The sequence below is a fragment of the Schistocerca serialis genome, chromosome 4 (assembly GCF_023864345.2).
Source record: "Schistocerca serialis cubense isolate TAMUIC-IGC-003099 chromosome 4, iqSchSeri2.2, whole genome shotgun sequence".
Lineage (NCBI taxonomy): Eukaryota > Metazoa > Arthropoda > Insecta > Orthoptera > Acrididae > Schistocerca > Schistocerca serialis.
The window spans coordinates 484,744,373-484,762,529 of NC_064641.1; the positions used below are offsets into that span (position 1 = coordinate 484,744,373).

General features: G+C 41.0%; 1 protein-coding gene across 1 annotated transcript; it reads left to right on the forward strand.

Annotated features, from left to right (window-relative positions):
• The first annotated feature begins 11,249 nt into the window (after nt 1–11,249).
• LOC126473903 (cuticle protein 38-like) lies at nt 11,250–16,243 on the forward strand. The gene is made up of 2 exons (XM_050101247.1): nt 11,250–11,284; nt 15,870–16,243. Exons 1-2 carry the CDS (start codon nt 11,273–11,275, stop codon nt 16,173–16,175), a joined length of 318 nt encoding a protein of 105 aa, XP_049957204.1. The 5' UTR covers nt 11,250–11,272; the 3' UTR covers nt 16,176–16,243.
• Nucleotides 16,244–18,157: the final 1,914 nt, after the last annotated feature.

Below are 18,157 nucleotides of genomic sequence, written 5' to 3' on the forward strand. Positions count from 1 at the left end.
GAATGGATTCACAATGGCTTTGAGCACTATGGGACTTAACATCGGAGATCCTCAGTCCCCTAGAACCTAGAACTACTTAAACCTGATTAATCTAAGGACATCACACACATCCATGCCCGAGGCAGGATTCGAACCTCCGACCGTAGCAGTGCGCAGTTCCGGACAAAAGCGCCTAGAGCAGCTCGGCCACCGCGGCCGGCCTTTTGAATGGGAATTCATATCCGAAAACGTACTGTTTCCGTGCAACAGCAGTTTGAAAACATGTTTGCTAGGTCGCTATGGAACATGGGGTTAGTTACATCATATCGGCTGATGTCATTTGACGTCTATCCTACCTGTCTGACTATGTTAGGGCCTCATTCTCGTATGTGTGGGTGTTAGAGCAACATGACTGAGTCACGTTTGCAGAATGCACCGACATGATCCTTCTGAATGGCGAAGCTCATGGTAATGGAGGAGCTGCTCGTCGTCTCTGTCAAGATCTTTATCCACACCGTATGACTCCATCGCATACCCTTACCGCCACATTTACGCAACGGCAACGAGAGAGGTACCTTCAACCTCAGCAGGTGTGACTTTGGTGCTCCAAGGAAACTCCACACACCCAAAGTGAAAGGCCGTACTGCATCACGTTGGAAAGAATCTGTCTTCGAGTACACTAGCAATTTTTTTGGCTATTAATGAGTTGAGCTGTAAAACAAATGCGTACTCGGTCACGCCTAATCAATTACTTGTAAAGGTGGTCGCGTTACCAACATGTTTTCACGTTGTTGTAGCACGGAAACGGTACGTTTCCGAACATGGGTTCCAATTAAAAATATTGTCTACTTACTCCACTCTAGAAGTTTGTAAAGGGAATTCCCGAACACACTGTATGCAAAACTTTGTCGGATTTTCAAATTTATAAATATTGTCGTAAAAACTCGAATTTATATGTGTAAAAGTAGTAAAGAGTACTTCTCCTGTTTTATAGAAAGATAAAAACCCCATTGATTATACTGAAACTTCAGCGAAACATGACTATGAAATATAAAGAAAAGATAAAAAAAATGTGTTTTGCCCAAGATGGACCCTCTCCAAGAAAAATATGTTTGTAAGCAAACGGACAGAAGAGCATCGACCTCCAGATGATTAATAATATTTGTTTTCCACCTGTTTAGACTTTTAATCAAAGAAGTCAATCATTGAGCCTTTTTTGGTTTTTAATTTTTGAATTTTCATTTTAAATTAATTCCGTCATCCGTTTCTACATCTGCGTCTACATTTATACTCCGCAAGCCGAGCGAGGTATCGCACTGGATTTCCATTTGGAAGGATGCCCATTCAAATACCAGTCCGACCACACCGATTTAGGTTTCTCGTGGTTTCCCTAAATCACTTAAGGCAAATGCCGGGAAGGTTTCTTTGACAGGTTATTGCAGGTTTCCTTCCCCATCCTTTCTTAATCCTAGCTTGCAGTCAGTTTCTAACGACGGAACTCAAGACAGATCGTTAAACCCTTTGTAAGTAGGCTGTTTAGGTTTTTATATTGGTAACGCCACGTAGCGCACTGTATGAAAATCACTGCCTGTGCTGTGTGCAGTCTGTGGCAGACGTCACAGTGTTATTGTGTGTGTACATTCTTGCTTGTTAGTTGCACGATTACGTAACGACTATAAGGCTTACATACTTAGAACATATACTGGTACTGCTAATGAGATTTTAATGCAACATTTTGGTTTACTTGAAAGTACATTCTGGATTTAAAGTACTTTCAGTGAGATACCAGATGACACAGTGGTTAGTTTATGTGACAGCTACACGATTTTATCACGACGCTACTAATGAGTGACAATTTACAATGTTGCTTTTGCGGTGTTTCTGTTTTATATCTGCACAGTTTTTCTGAATTATTCTGGAAAGTAAAACATGTTTTAGTAGTAACTTTTGTGGTATAGCTACAATGAGACAGCCTTTTCCATAGCACAACAATACGTTACAGCACAGTACTTTCTTCATCACGGCAATAAGCGTAATAACTAAGATATCTATACGCAAAGCATTTCACTTTTGTTTAACATGAGGTAAGTACAGTGGCTTCTGCAGAACTTAGCTTTCGGAGGACAATAACTACGACACTTCCACAGAGATTATCTTACAGCAAGACGCAAATTTAGCGCTACAGGACACGTATTTGAGTGATTAATTTTGCACTTAAATCATTTATTTTTAAATATATTTGAAGTACAATTATACAAAGGTTTTCCATGATACATTTCATTCCATTGCTGTAATCTGTAACACCTGAGGGTATAATTACATTAATCTTCAGGGGGTACACGCCTACTTTGTGTACCATGTGTTTGGCAAGCACAAGGAGCCCTAGCTAATATGGTATTTGCTTATACAACTTTACACATCGGTACCATATTTCTCTAACACACAAATTACACAGCTATCTGATCATTTAACTGAGGGATAAACATTTTTTTTACTACATCAGTGACACATGTTTACGCAATTACGCAGTTGGATAACTTCACACTTATGAAACTGTATTTTGTATGTACTTTGTGACCTCTTCATATTTTTTCGGAACTATTGTGATACTATGAGAGCTTTGGATGATGTATTTGGTATGGGATCACGATTTTTAAAGTAAGTTTGAGGCAGATGACCCTTTTGACATGAGCAGAGAATTTTTTTTAGGTTTTGGAATTATTGAAGAAAGCTACGACGTTTTTGAGATTTGACTGAGGTGTTATGATGTTATTTTTATGACGACGATGTGTATTATGCTGTTGAGGTATGTTTATCATCAATAAGATGATACTACCGTAAATGAGGAATTTGATTATGCTACATATTTATTTTGATGAAATATTGAAGAAGTGTCGACGAATACGTATATGAATAATGAGTAGTGGTTAGGGACTCTGATTTGTGGAAAAGGATGTTGGAAACCAAGAATCGTTATGAAATGTGTGTAAATGCGCAAATGTATCACAATGCCGACGAAAACTTTTTGAACACTGTTATATTCATAGGATTTTGTTTCTACACATTTGCAACGCAAATTCTCGACCTGTGAAATTTTTTATATGAGACTGTCACTGTAATGCAACCTGGCGTCGTAAATATTTCGGTAAGAAAGTTAAGTGACCACCTTCACGTAATGCATCGTGGGCACCCAGCTGCGTGACAGACGCCTGGAAAAAAGCTATTAGTGTGTGCCTTTGAGAGGTACAGGTGGAGAAGAAAAAAAAGAGGCCATTATCCTCGCTATTGACATTCCCTTGTAGAAAGCATCGTAAATACGACACCCTCAAACTTGAAAACATGATTACACTGTAGAGCTCTTAATTTATGATATTTACTGAAATGAAATGATGAGAAACATTTCATATCTATTGTCTTGCTAGTTGAAAGATTGTTTACTGCATTATGAAATGCCATATGGCTAGTGAATGACGTTTCACGCCTTGCTTTGTCTATTTTGTTTAATATCTAGTTCCTAGCTGCACTGCAGCATTGGTTAAAATAAAATTTTATAGATGTACTAATATAAATATTTTATGCCTGCAGATCCAGTAAAAAAAACTTTATGATGGATGTACTCCAAAAAAAATGAGGGAGCACAAAAAGACATTTCCACTTCACAGGAATTGCATACATAATTTTTGTCAGTGACTTGGTAACTTGTCTGCTAGAGCAAGTTACAGTGATGCATCACTCTAGTGTTAAGATGTGACATAGGTATTAAACATGGCCACTTTTACTGTAATATTTTTTGTGCTTGAGCTTTCTCATGTTTAGATATAAGTTATTGCATTTGCTGCGGCTGTTTGCCAGGCATAGTGCTACTAAATTTCACTTTGTATTACTCTGTTAAGCTAGTTTTACTATGATTTATTTTTCTTGTTGCTGCACATTGGCTCATATTAGTTGTAATGTTGCATTGCTTGGTAATTTAGATTTACTGTAGCTTGGTTTGGCAATTTGCATTTTTTGTCATTGCTGTTTGTGTTAATTGCTTTGTGCTGCTGCATTGCCTCGTCCCTTAGTTTAGCATCTGAGCTCAGTAGATTTAAGTTAGCTTAAGAGGGGGTAGACTATATAAGAGAACGAGTTGTGATGAATTGGAGGAAATGCATTGAGAAGGTATAAGAAAATGGTTTGGCCAAAAAAGTATTTTGAAAGAGGGTATGAACCAAAAAAGTAGGGTTTAGGGACAACAGGTTTAGGTAGGATTTTCTTGGAAATAAATGATGAGGTAAGATAATGGAAAATAAATAATGAGGTAAAGAATGTGTGAACATATAAATACAGAAAGCATGCTTGGATAGAATTTTTTTGGTGGAAACAAATGTTGAAATAAGAGGAAAGATATATGGAATGAAGTTTTGGGGTGGACTGCAGTACCAAATGTCACACTGAAAACAAGCCCTGTCGTGTATTTTTGTGTTATTACACTATTTGAATTTGTGTTTTTCCTGTCTTAATGTGTTTAGCTAATAAGAGTTATGTTGTAGAATTTTTCTGATAATATGTCATTTTCTTTGTAAAGATGTTTAGACATTATTTATTCTGTTCTGTTTTAATGCTCATGTGTGAAGTTGATGTTTCGAAAGTTATTCTGATCTTTTATGTATGTACTCATGTCATAATTCCTGTAACACTGATGTATATGTTATTTCGATTCTTTTGTAAAGCCTGTACTACAAATGTTATCTGTATTGTTATGTTCTTTAATGATGTATTTTGTACCTTTGTAATTGTATTCTTATGTTATAAAATTGTAATTGACACCAGTTCATCATATTATTAACTTGTAAGTTCCATTTCACTGCACACGTTTCTGTTCGTCATAGTATATGGACAATACGTGAGAAGTAGGGACTGTTAGTGTTTGCACGTGTGTTAATAATTCAGCAAGGGACTGGATAACAGCATTGCTGGTTCTAAGGACAATTCCAAAAACTTTGTGAGTGCACAAGTGGTGATTTATGGACTTGCTATATTCTCCGCAATACTCTTCGATGCTGATTGTGCACCTGCACAGTCGCAATAGATGGCTGCTGGCCGTCTCTACAAGGACTGAAGTGGGTCTGAACCTTCCATGGCCCACCAATACCATTATTTCTACAAGGACTGCAGTGGGTCTGCACCTCTGGTGGCCCACCAATACCATAATCTCTACTAGGACTACAGTGTGTCTGCTCTGTGATGACCTACCTACCAATATTCTTCAGAACATCGAATGACTCTGCTGTGGGTTTGCTCTATTGTGGCCCATTACCTGTCTGCACGTCGAGAGTCAGCACTGTCTTTTCGTTGGAAGGACAACACTACTTTTTCAAGACTGCATGGAAATCCACTACTTCTGTGTGCATTTTCTTCTACTGCTCAGACTTTGAGAAAAACACTGCTATTTTACTGTGATGAACGATCAAGACTGTCTTTATGGACTGTGAGAAAATTTTAGCTTTTGACCAACATTGCATCAATAAGTGTGTGCATTTGATTTCTTTGTTATTGTAATTATGAAAAATTTTATCAAATCATTATAGGCCACTGCCCAAAACAATTTGTAAAATTTTTTGTGGGGAGCATGGGGGCTATGTAAGTAGACTGTTTAGGTTTTTATATTGGTAGCGCCACGTAGCGCTCTGTATGAAAATCACTGCCTGTGCTGTGTGCAGTCTGAGGCTAGTTTGCATTGTTGTCTGCCATTGTAGTGTCGGGCAGCTGGATGTTAACAGCGCGTAGCGTTGTGCAGTTGGAGGTGAGCCGCCAGCAGTGGTGGATGTGGGGAGAGAGATGGCGGAGTTTTGAAATTTGTAAGACTGGATGTCATGAACTGCTATATACATTATGACTTTTGAACACTATTGAGGTAAATACATTGATTGTTCTCTATCAAAATCTTTCATTTGCTAACTATGCCTATTAGTAGTTAGTGCCTTCAGTAGTTTGAATCTTTTATTTAGCTGGCAGTAGTGGCGCTCGCTGTATTGCAGTAGTTCGAGTAACGAAGATTTTTGGTGAGGTAAGTGATTTGTGAAAGGTATAGGTTAATGTTAGTCAGGGCCATTCTTTTGTAGGGATTTTTGAAAGTCAGATTGCCTTGCGCTAAAAATATTGTGTGTCAGTTTAAGCACAGTCTTGTATAATTGATCAAAGGGGACGTTTCACCTTATACTCCCTTTTTTTTTTGTTCCCGTCGCGAATGGTCCGCGTGAACAGTGATTGTTGATAAACCTTCGTATGATGTCGTATCTCTCTGATTTTAAGTTCATAGTGTCTTCTAGAGTTATACTTAGGAAGAAATATAGTGGTTGACTCTTCAAAGAATGTACGCTCTCGTATTTCTAACAGTAAAGCACACTGTGATGCAGAGAGCCTCTCTTGCAGCGTTTGCGACAACAGTTGCCTGAGCGTCGTCGTGAAGCTTTCGTGCGTACTAAATGAACCAGTGACTCAAGACGCTGCTCTTCTTTGGATCTTATGTTATGTCCTCTATCAAACTTATCTGTCACGAATCCCAAACTCACGACGAATATTCCAAGTCTCAATAGGACGAAGGGTTGGTCAGCTACCTAGTTTGTAGGTGAGCTACATTTCCCAAAGATTCTCCCAATGAATTTCATACTGGCATCTGTCTTACTCACGATTAATTTTATGTGACCGTTGCACTACAGATCACTACGTACATATACTCCTCGATATTTTATGAACTGACAGCTTCCAGTGATTCTTCCACAATTGTGTAATCGTATAATAGTGAGTATTCCTGTCTATTTATGCGCAATACATTTATGTTGAGAGTCAACGGATAGCCACTGCAGTAAGCGTAGATCATCTATAGATCTTCCTGCATCTCAGTACATTTTCTAACGTTGAATTCAACACCACTATTTCCGAAAAGGCTCTAGGAGCGTCTGACGTTATCCACTGGGTTATTTATACAGGGTGAACATCAGTAAACCTGACAAACTGCAGGGGCGAATTGCTGACTGAAAAAGGAGGAAAATAAGTTCTATGAATATGTGTCCAGATAAGCATCGTTGCCACGATAGATGGCTCTGACGAATGAAAACCCCTCTGACCACGAGCCGTGTGTTCCTTGTATGTTGAAGGTTTTCTGATGGGCGCAGCGTACTGTAAGCAGCAGAAAACTTAAGTATTCCTGTCGGGAACAAGCCGAGATGGTATTTGTGTATGCCAAGCAGATGGAAATGACCGAGATTCAGCACCGCTGTACCAAAACAAGTACCCTCGCAGACACCAACCACATCACACAACTTTTCAAGACCTTTGTGGGGTCCTTTCAGACAAACTGACGTGCAGAAAGTCGGCGGACTGTCCGTACACTAGTTTTGGAGGACCGGGTTCTACAGGATAACGACGTGATCCCCTGTACAAGCTCCAGGCATGTCCCCTGCCAACGTGGTGTAAGCCAAAGTACGGTTATGCGTATCCTGCATGACAACGCTATTGTCCCTATCACCTGCAACAAGTCCAGGGATTATCAACAGCGGATTCCCCTCTACGTGAAGGATTTTGTCGATGGTTTTTGCACCAGAGCATCACAATTATGGTATTTCTGTCATCAGTCCTCTTTACCGACGAAGCAGTCTTTACCAGAACTGGCATCTTCAATCTGCATAATCGTCATCTATGGGCTACAGAGAATCCTCAGGGAATAGTTTAGGCGTCTCAGCATCTATTGAGCACCAGTGTGCGGGCAGGAATTCTCGGCAACCAAAGGCTTGGACGGGTTATTATTCCATAACGCCTGGACGGAGGAAGATACCTGGACTTCCTGCGGAATCCTCTGCCTGGGGTGCTTGAGGGTATGCATAAAATGCGACTTGTTATGTGGTTTGTGCATGACACAGCACCTCGCCGCTTCCACACTGGAGTTCGTCGACACCTCAAGTGTTCCATGGACGATGGATACGGCGCGGATGCCCTGTAGAATGGTCTGCTACACCACCGGACTAAAACCCTCTGGATATTTACCTCTGGATATTTACCTCTGGGGCATCTGAAAAGCATTATCTGTCTGAATCTGTTCCTGAGGTGCAGACCCCTCAACAGCGTGATCACGATTCCTGTGACCGATGTTGTCGTTGCACGCTCACCGTCCGTTTTCAGACACATGTCCATAGGACCTCTATTCCACTCACTAGGTACGCTTCGCACCTATGGCCAACTACGGTACACTTCTGTTACGAGAGGGGAAAGTTCTTTCGCATGCTCTGTGCAGAATAGTAATGCTGTCTCGTTAGGTTCACTGAGCTTTGCTTTGTTTAATGATTTCAGTTGCTTTTCCCCCTTGTGGTCACTTATTTCGAAATCTATCATTGTGATGCACGTGCGGTGATTTAAGGGAAGAAACCCATTACGATCACCCACACTGAAACAGTTTTGGGAAAAGGAGTTCAGTATTTCGTCCTTGATTCTGTCGTCCTCCAATTCGATGCCGTCATGGTAACGGAGTGTCCAGACAGATAGCTTCCATCCTTTCACTATTTTAAAATAATGAGAAAACTTCTCAGGATTTTCTGCAGAGTTGGTAGATAGAATTTTACTTTCTTATTCGTTGAATGCTCCATACACGGCTCTCTTTACACTTACTGTGATTTGATTCGGATCATAAGTTTGATAGCGGCTCGTAAAGAGCCGAATAAACAATTTTTTCTAACTATGTCTTTGAATGGAACGGCAAGAAAAAAAGTGTTCCCGGTCTCACTCTCCGCAGTGATATGATGATATAAACGTGGAATAAGTGTCATAATTAATTTACATAGAGAAAAAGCAACAGATAAATTTGTTAATGGTGTTTCTCGAAGAATTATTCAGAAGTTCTGAACAATAGACTTGTCTCTGATTTCACGAAAAAGGAAAGTATGTTCAGTTATGTGCAATGAATAGCATAATATCAAAAACATCTGCAGTAAATAAACAGGAGTCAGCATTGTACAATGTTGCAGGGTTTCGGTGATACATTGCGAAGAAAATTTTATTTGTAGTTACGTACTACTGAGCTACTGTAGCAGCTGAGATCAGCAACATACTACAATCAAACAAATCAACTGCTTGTTACACTTTACATATTACCACAAAATAATAACTCATGACTTAATGTTTCAGGGCAATTCATCGCTTAGTAAAAAAAATATTTATTGCAGAAAAGAGGGCAATGAGAGTAATACTGTATATTGTGTAGACTCATTGGAACCAGGCATTTAAACGCAGCTTCACGAAGAATATAATACCACTAATGAAATTTTGACAAGAAAATCAATGCTTTCAGATACAGTACAGAATGAGAAGATTATTTTTCTTTACTTAATAATAACATTTCCCCTAACCCGAGAAATTGCTCAGTATTTAGGCACAATAAACTTTCCCAAGTTACATGAAATGTTTCACTCGTAACAAAGTAAACTTTAAATCTATATTAATACAGCTCCTTCTTATCAATTATTACTCCGCAGCTCGTGGTCTTGCGGTAGCGTTCTTGATTTCCGCGCACGGGGTACCGGGTTCGATTTCCGGTAGGGTCAGTGATTTTTCCAGCCTCGAGATGACAGGGTGTTTTTGTGTCGTTTTCATCATCATCATTCATCCCCATCACGGTCGGAGGAAGGCAATGGCAAACCACCTCCACTATGACCTTGCCTAGTACGGCGGTGCGGGTCTCCCCGATCGTCCCCTACGCTCCTCTGAGTAAGGGACATCCCATTGTAAGAGGTCCGAGCAGATGTAATTTCGATGTATTGCTCATGCGCTGCCTACGATATGCAAGGTATAAGAGAATCTCTGACCAGAGAGCAGTGTTGACTGCAGTAGGAACTGTGTAGCTGTAGCAGTAAGTTGTTGCTAGTCTGCAGTCTGCTCTGGTCTGGTCTGGTGTATCATGTTGGGTGGCCGGTCGCGGTGCAGCGATGCCAGAGCCTGAGTATTATTGTATAAGGTAAAAAGCAGCCTCGCACATATGTAGTAATGTCATCTCAAGTCCCATGTAAATGTTTTTAAAATCTCGTAATAATAATCTTTCTCATAAAAAGTAACTTTTAACAACCATTCATTTCAATTTAAAGAATTTACTAATTTCTCCCATCCATGATCATCCCGATTGTTGCAAAAGAAAAATCAGTTGCTTCCTTTCATAAATGACAAATCTATCGGCCAGCATTGCACAGGGCTGTGCCAGAAAACATTTTTTTAAGAGCAGATATATATATGCGTTATCCGGCGACTTCATTGAGATGAGAATTTTCTTTTTTTTTATTCAGGATGATCTTTCAGGGCCATGACGCAGCACTGCTGACGTCCAAAATTTACCAGGTTAAATTCACAGTCAGTTATTGAAAAGTCATAAGTGAGTGACAATTTAATTGAGAGGTTAGTTACATTGTATTATTACCAGGTTACTTATTTTTTTTTTTTGTTGGGACGTTACACTGAATGTCAACAACATAATTATAATTTTTTACTGTTGAGAGATTTAGGAATTTTTCTGTTTTGAGATTACATTAAATGGGAACGAATTTTGTGGGGAGATTAAATGTAAATGAATTTTGTAGGGAGGTTAAATGTCAATGAATTTTCTGTTTTGAGGTTACACTAAATTAGAATTATATTCATATTATTTATTTAAATTTTGTGGGGAGGTTACACCATCATCTATCAATTATTTGTGTTATTTCTTCGCCAAAGATGTACTTTTAACAGAAAGTAATGGAATATGGGGTACAGAATAAAAAAGTTCAGTTTTATTTTAAAATTTAATGTTTTTATGTGTCATCTGAGCAATGTCAATTGCTAATACGTTCGTTCTTATTAACTTTAGTCTACTGAGCCGCTTAGTAGTATATAAGCTGACGGGATGAGGTGATAAAAATAAAGAAATTCAGTAGTTTGTCAATGGACTATCTCCACATCATACAGATATAAATCGTGTAAACGACATACGTAACATGATATTAATGTAAGAACTGCAGTAAGAAGCAATAACTCTCTTGCGGCGGAAGTCTACGGTCCGAATATCGACGACTTAACGGCAACCAAGAGTCCTGCAGTCAGACTAATGACCCTAACGAGAGCGAGTATATCGCGAATGGGTCAAGAGCACAACAGCGCGAGGTGGGGCCGCCACCGGTCTCTAACTGGACCGTCGCCACTGAAACATGACCCACAGCCAGCGAGCAGTATATAAGGCGCGCCGTGCCAGGGGGAGGCATCAGTTGCCCGCAGCCGACGACAAACACACATCCTCATCATGTACAAGCTGGTGAGTACGCGGTCCGAAGAATTACACTGAGGAAAACAGCTCACGCAGGCTGCATGTTGACGTTTCTTAGGCGGAGAAAAATTCCTGGAGGGAGGGGACAAAGTGGTTTTCACGAACAGAAGAGAGCCTCGTCCACGAGACCCAGAAAACAGTAGACACCGGCGCCTATGTTGATGTCATATTCTCTTTCCATAAGGTGTTCGATGCAATTCCGCACTGTCGTCTATGCCAGTGTACGGAACATCAGACCAGCTTTGTTATTGCGTTGTAGAATTCGTAGAAAACAGAGTGCAGCATAACCACCTTACTGGAGAAAAATGTTCTGACGTAAAAGTAGTTTCGGTAGTAGTCTCCCCTAGGGAGAAGTAGTGACTTAAAAAAAAACCGATATTACAGCAAACATGCTGTTTATTTACTAGCTTTGCCCATCTTCACAAGACATGTATCTGTATTTACCATATGACTGGTGTGGACAGTTCTATCTATGTCACCACACTTGAACGTATCTCATATCCTCATCAGTCCCCTAGAACTTAGACCTACTTAAACCTAACTAACCTAAGGACACCATACACATCCATGCCCGCGGCAGGATTCGAACCTGCGATCGTAGTGGTCGCGTGGTTCCAGTCTGAAGCGCCTAGAACCGCTCGGACAGTCCGGCCGGCGGGGAATTTGTTGTTATTGGATTACACTATGTGTCGCGCTGGCTTATTTGGCGTAGGTGTTATAATGTCTTTTTTCTAAATTCCTGGGAGCCGCAGGACGCATCGTGCTGGTAACGTTTACAAAAGTCGAAACTCGAGGAAGGTGTATCGGAATGCAGGAATTGACAGCAGAGAGCCGACACTTACAGTTATTGGCAGTTGACACACAGCTTAAGAAATGTAGCCTAATGCGCATAGATAACCGGAAAGATCCATTGCTGCGTGATTGCACTATTGTCTAAAGCAGTCACATGCATTAAATATCTGGAAATATGGAGAGTATGTACTCGGAGCAGTTTAAAGTGGAATCATCAACTAAAACTTATACTAGGAAAATATATTTCAGACTGAGATTCATTGGAAGAATGTCCTAGAAGTGTGTGCAGTCCATCGACGAAGGAAGTAGCTTACGAAATCCTCTTAAGAATGATAATTCGGTATTCCTCGTCAGTCTGGAACGCTTACGAGATAGAACTGATCGACTAAATAGGTCCAAAGAAGAACGGCGAGTTTCATTGAACGTTCGTTTATTGAAGACAAAAGCATCAAGGATATGAATATCATATCCGGCGGTTGACCTACCACAGTTGCGTTCTTTCTCACGGTGCAGTTTACTGTTAAAATTCTGACAGGGTACATACCTAGAGGAGTCAACCAACAAACTGCTTTGACCTGTCTCTTGAAAAGATCGTAAATGAAAAATGAGAAAGATTTTAGCTCAGACGGGGGCTTTTCAACAATCGATCATCTCGTGTACTATGATCAACTGCAATAAGGATGGCGGCGAAAAATGAGAATGGTACGTGAAATACCTTTCACCACACACTATAAGGCAGCTTATAAGATATGCCTGAAGATGTGGAAATGGAACTGCAAGAGTTGTGTCCGAAATCAGGGATTGGCGAATAGCTTTGCCTCTCAGGTGGCACACACTAACAGCCGAAATTAACGCCACTATCCAACGGTCATAATCATCATCTACAATGTTACACATCTCACTCCGTGAAATACTGCGAGACGGTTTCTGATGTGTGATCTAGGACATTGACTTAAGTTTAGTGATATTCAGGGTGAGTCAAAAAGTACTTCACAACTTTGGAATGATACAGAAATGTACTGAGATAATTTACACAATCGGTAGGTCTTTCATTTTTTAGCAAACAATCTCAAGTTTCATTCACGTTGTGCACCAGTACCCTACTGGGCCACCACGAATGCCAGCGTAGCGCAGAGCTAAACTGGCTACTTTCACTGATGCGGAGCGTGTTCGATGTGTGTTTTGGTTTCATGAAACGAACTCTGCAATAACTGTTCGGCGTAAATTTCGTGTGTGTGTTCTTCTCCTACAAACAATTTAGCCGTTCTGAAAAATCGAATCTACCCTGCCGTTGCGCAAGTTACGCCTGATTTGCTGCAACAAGTTTGGGAAGAAACTGATTACCGGTGGGATGTCTGCCACATCGCAAATGGTAGTCACATGGAACCAAAATGGCACTTGACACTTTTGTGCGAAACTTGAGATTGTTTGCTACAAAATGACAAATCTACCGAATTCGTAAGTTATCTCAATAAATTTGTATATCATTACAAAGTTGTAAAGTCCTTTTTAACCCACTCGTATAATTTAGTGTTATTACTTTCCCTTTACCTAGCCAGTGAAATGCTAGCCCTTAAATTTCCTTCTACCAGCACCAGCTACTCCTCGGTGGAACACCTGTGCACGACCATGCGTCAGTGACCTCGGCAATGCAGCTTCGTTAATGGAAGGTTTGCTACTACAAAGAGATTTTACAACCTATCCTAGGAAATATATGAATCGGAACACTCTTACGTGACTGAATAAGGTACAAAACAGTCATTTTATTGAGGATGAATCCCTCTTGCTTCACGTTATGAATTCACTATTTAATTAGAACTCCTGAAGACACGAGTGCCTAGCTGGAAATTTTTGTAGAACTGTTACTGGAGTCAAGACGAAATAATGTTTTGTTCAGCATTGAGACTACAAAAAGTTATACATAAATTTCGCAAATCATTCTCGATAGTCTTGAAATTTCCAATAACCAAAGATACTCGTGTTTTAGATAGTAACTCTCTTGTTTCATTCCTTAACAACAGCAGCACACTGTTTTAGTACAAAGTGATTTGTGTGAGTTTAGTCCAAGTTTCACGCATGCTGTAATAAATTTCAATGAATATAATACTTTTGATTTTATCATTTTTACTGAGAAACCTAGAAAATAAAATTACACAGTTGAACAGAGACGTTTCAATTCTGTGATGTTTGTTTGTTACTGTCTTGTGGAGTTCAATAAACGTTTGAAATGTGTTCTGCCTGCTATATCATTACATATAATAATGAATCCCAAATTAAAAAAAAATGCTTTTAGGTTTTCCATTACTGCGGTCAGGAATGCATACCGAAGTATATACGTCTCGGGTGCTGGAGTGTTCTAGATTCTTGGTTCCGTAATTTTATTGAGAATTTAGAAAGCCGTTGCGTAAAAGTGAAGAAAGGTACAGTTTACAATTTATAAGGCCTTCTCGCTATCTGTAACTACATGCGGGCTAACTGCTAAGTACCTAGCGATTACGAAACTATATAAGTCATTCAATTATACGTAAAGAATGTGAATACGACGAGAAAGTTAGATTAGTGTTTCGTATGTTTTACAACATAATGCAGTATCAAATGTGGTACTCTAATGAAATGTGTACCACAGCAAAAACATTGTAATTACGTTAGCATAGCGCTACATTATTATGGACATATTCTTTAATTTTTGAAAAAATACCTTTACTATTTCGACTCTCACGTCCATTGTGTCCATATCTTTAGCAGCACATCCGTGAAAGAATATCTACATTGACGGTGCAAGACCTTCATCTTTTGGTTGGCAGTCTCAGTAAAGATTCAAGAAAGTCAAATTCGAAATTCTTTTGGAATAGCACAACGCTTCATGTTGCTATTACTTCTCGGAATAGTCATTATTTTACTGCTGCTGCGATGAACACTAGCAGGCCGCTGTACCCGAGCGATTCAAGACGCTTCAGTCCGGAACCGCGCGACTGCTACGGTCGCAGGTTCGAGTTCTGCCGCGGTCATGGATATGTATGATGTCCTTAGGTTGGTTAAGTTTAAGTAGTTCTACGTTCTGGGGGACTGATGACCTCAGATGGTTGAGTCCCATAGTGCTTGGAGCCATTTGAACCAATTGGTGAACACTACAGCCGCTAACGAAACTAGAGAAACCATACTTTAATGTACCGCATATAGTGGCTAATTTACAGTTTTAGTCAAAAAATTGTGAAAATGCCAAATAGGTTATAAGCCACATCACAACTACTTTGCTTTTCTCTGAGAAGTCCATTCAGTCGCCAAGTGGCGGTATGACCGAAGGAAAATCGATCATAACTCAGAGAGGCAAGGTTCTCTTTTCACATATTCTCTTGAAACATGTGGGATCCTCGTTAGAAATGTATTCGTAGTCTTCAGATAACTGGAGTTTGGCATTTAGGGACACGGTAACATATAAAATTTAAAGGCACCGGATGAAGTACTTCAAAAAGTGAAGGAACTAACTTACATTGGATGGAAAGAAAATTTAATGTTTAACATTCAGTCAATGATGAGTTCATAAGAGACAGAGGATAAGCTCGAATTGGAAGAGATTCTAGCATGAAATGTATCAGTACCTTTCCAAAGGAATCATCCTGTTACCCACATTGGGATTTAGGAATTCCGTAGCAAATTATTATTTGTTTGACCAGGAGGAGATTTGAGATCATATCCAGAACGCGTTAACTGCCGTGTCAGGTTGCTTGTATCATAGACAAGTGTTATTCTTTATCATAGATTAAAACTGGGTCTTTTGCAGGTGATCCTTCTGTGCGCCGTGGCCGCCGCCCACGCCGGCTACCTGGGAGGCTACGCCGCCCCCGCCGTCGCCGTGGCCCACGCCCCCGTGGCCGTGGCGCCCGCCGCCTCCTCCATCGCCAACACGTACAGGATCTCGCAGACGGCCCGCGTCCTGGCAGCCCCCGCCGTCGCCGCCGCCCCCGTGGCCTACGCCGCCCCCGCCGTAGCCGCCGCCCCCGTGGCCTACGCCGCCCCCGCCATAGCTGCTGCACCCATCGCCTACGCTGCCCCAGCATACGCTGCTCCCGTTCTCAAGGTGCACTAAGCAGAGCACCTCTGAGCATCGAAAAAGATATATTTATTCAATAAAGAAAACATAACTACACAAGAAAATGCGTCCCTTTCTCTTGATAATCCATATCCACTACTTAATTAACCTGTTAATGAAGTAAAACTTCGGGAAGAATTATTAAGAACATAGATCGATGGCTCTGATCTGGGTTAACATTCATCTATAAACAACGAATGAGGTGATGCAGTGGTTTCAAAAGGGCTAGTATCCAGTTGAGTATGCTGTTTTTAACTTTAGGAAGTATCCCAAACAACGAGGAAGAGCAGTGGTGTGACACTGGTCCCTTATTCGGAAGGAAGGCGTTTCAGTTCCCCATCTACACTACAGGCCACTAAAAATTGCTACACCACGAAGATGACTTGCTACAGACGAGAAATTTAACCGACAGGAAGAAGATGCTGTGATATGCAAATGATTAGCTTTCCAGAGCATTCAAACAAGGTTGGCGCCGGTGGCGACACCTACAACGTGCTGACATGAGGAAAGTTTCCAACCGATTACTCATACACAAACAGCAGTTGACCGGCGTTGCCTGGTGAAACGTTGTTGTGATGCCTCGTGTAAGGAGGAGAAATGAGTACCACCACGTTTCCGACTTTCATAAAAGTCGAATTGTAGCCTATCGTGATTGCGGTTTATCGTATCGCGACATTGCTGCTCGCGTTGATCGAAATACAATGACTGTTAGCCGTATATGGAATCGGTGGGTTCAGGAGGGTAATACGGAACGCCGTGCTGGATCCCAACGGCCTCGTATCACTAGCAGTCGAGATGACAGGCATCTTATCCGCATGGCTGTAACGGATCGTGCATCCACGTCTCGACCCCTGAGTCAACAGATGGGGACGTTTGCAAGACAACAACCATCTGCACGAACAGTTCGACGACGTTTGCAGCAGCATAGACTATCAGCTCGGAGACTATGGCTGCGGTTACCCTTGACGCTGCATCACAGACAGGAGCACCTGCGATTGTGTACTCAACGACGAACCAGGGTACACGAATGGCAAAACGTCATTTTTTCGGATGAATCCAGGTTCTGTTTATAGCATCATGATGGTCGCACCCGTGTTTGGCGACATCGCGGTGAACGCACATTGGAAGCGTGTATTCGTCATCGCCATACTGGGGTATCTCCCGGCGTGATGGTATGGGGGTGCCATTGGTTACACGACTCGATCACCTCTTGTTCGGATTGACGGCACTTTGAACAGTGGACGTTACATTTCAGATGTGTTTCGACCCGTGGCTCTACCCTTCATTTGATCCCTGCGAAACCCTACATTTCAGCAGGATAATGCACGACCGCATGTTGCAGGTCCTGTACGGCCCTTCTGGATACAGAAAATGTTCGACTGCTGCCCTGGCCAGCACATTCTCCAGATCTCTCACCAATTGAAAACGTCAATGGTGGCCAAGCAACTGGCTCGTCACAATACGCCAGTCACTACTCTTGATGAACTGTGGTATGGTGTTGAAGCTGCATGGGCAGCTGTACCTGTACACGCCATCCAATCTCTGTTTGACTCAATGCCCAGGCGTATTAAGGCCGTTATTACGGCCAGAGGTGGTTGTTTTGGGTACTGATTTCTCAGGATCTATGCACCCAAACTGCGTAAAAATGTAATCATATGTCAGTTCTGGTATAATATATTTGTCCAATGAATACCCGTTTGTCATCTGCATTTCTTCTTGGTGTAGCTATTTTAGTGGCCAGTAGTGTATTATCACATTAAATTGGTTTCCATTATCACATTAAATTGCTTGAAGTGAATGCCAGGAAAATTCCTTTGAGAAGGTATTGCTAATTTCCTTCCCCAAGTGTCCCTAACTTCGGGTTGGGAGCCGTCTCTAATAATCTTATTGTTCTTGCTAGCCCATTAACGTATCTGATAGGAGACAGGTACGTTATTGTTGTTTTGTTTCTTTTCTCCATATTGGGTTAAGATATTCAA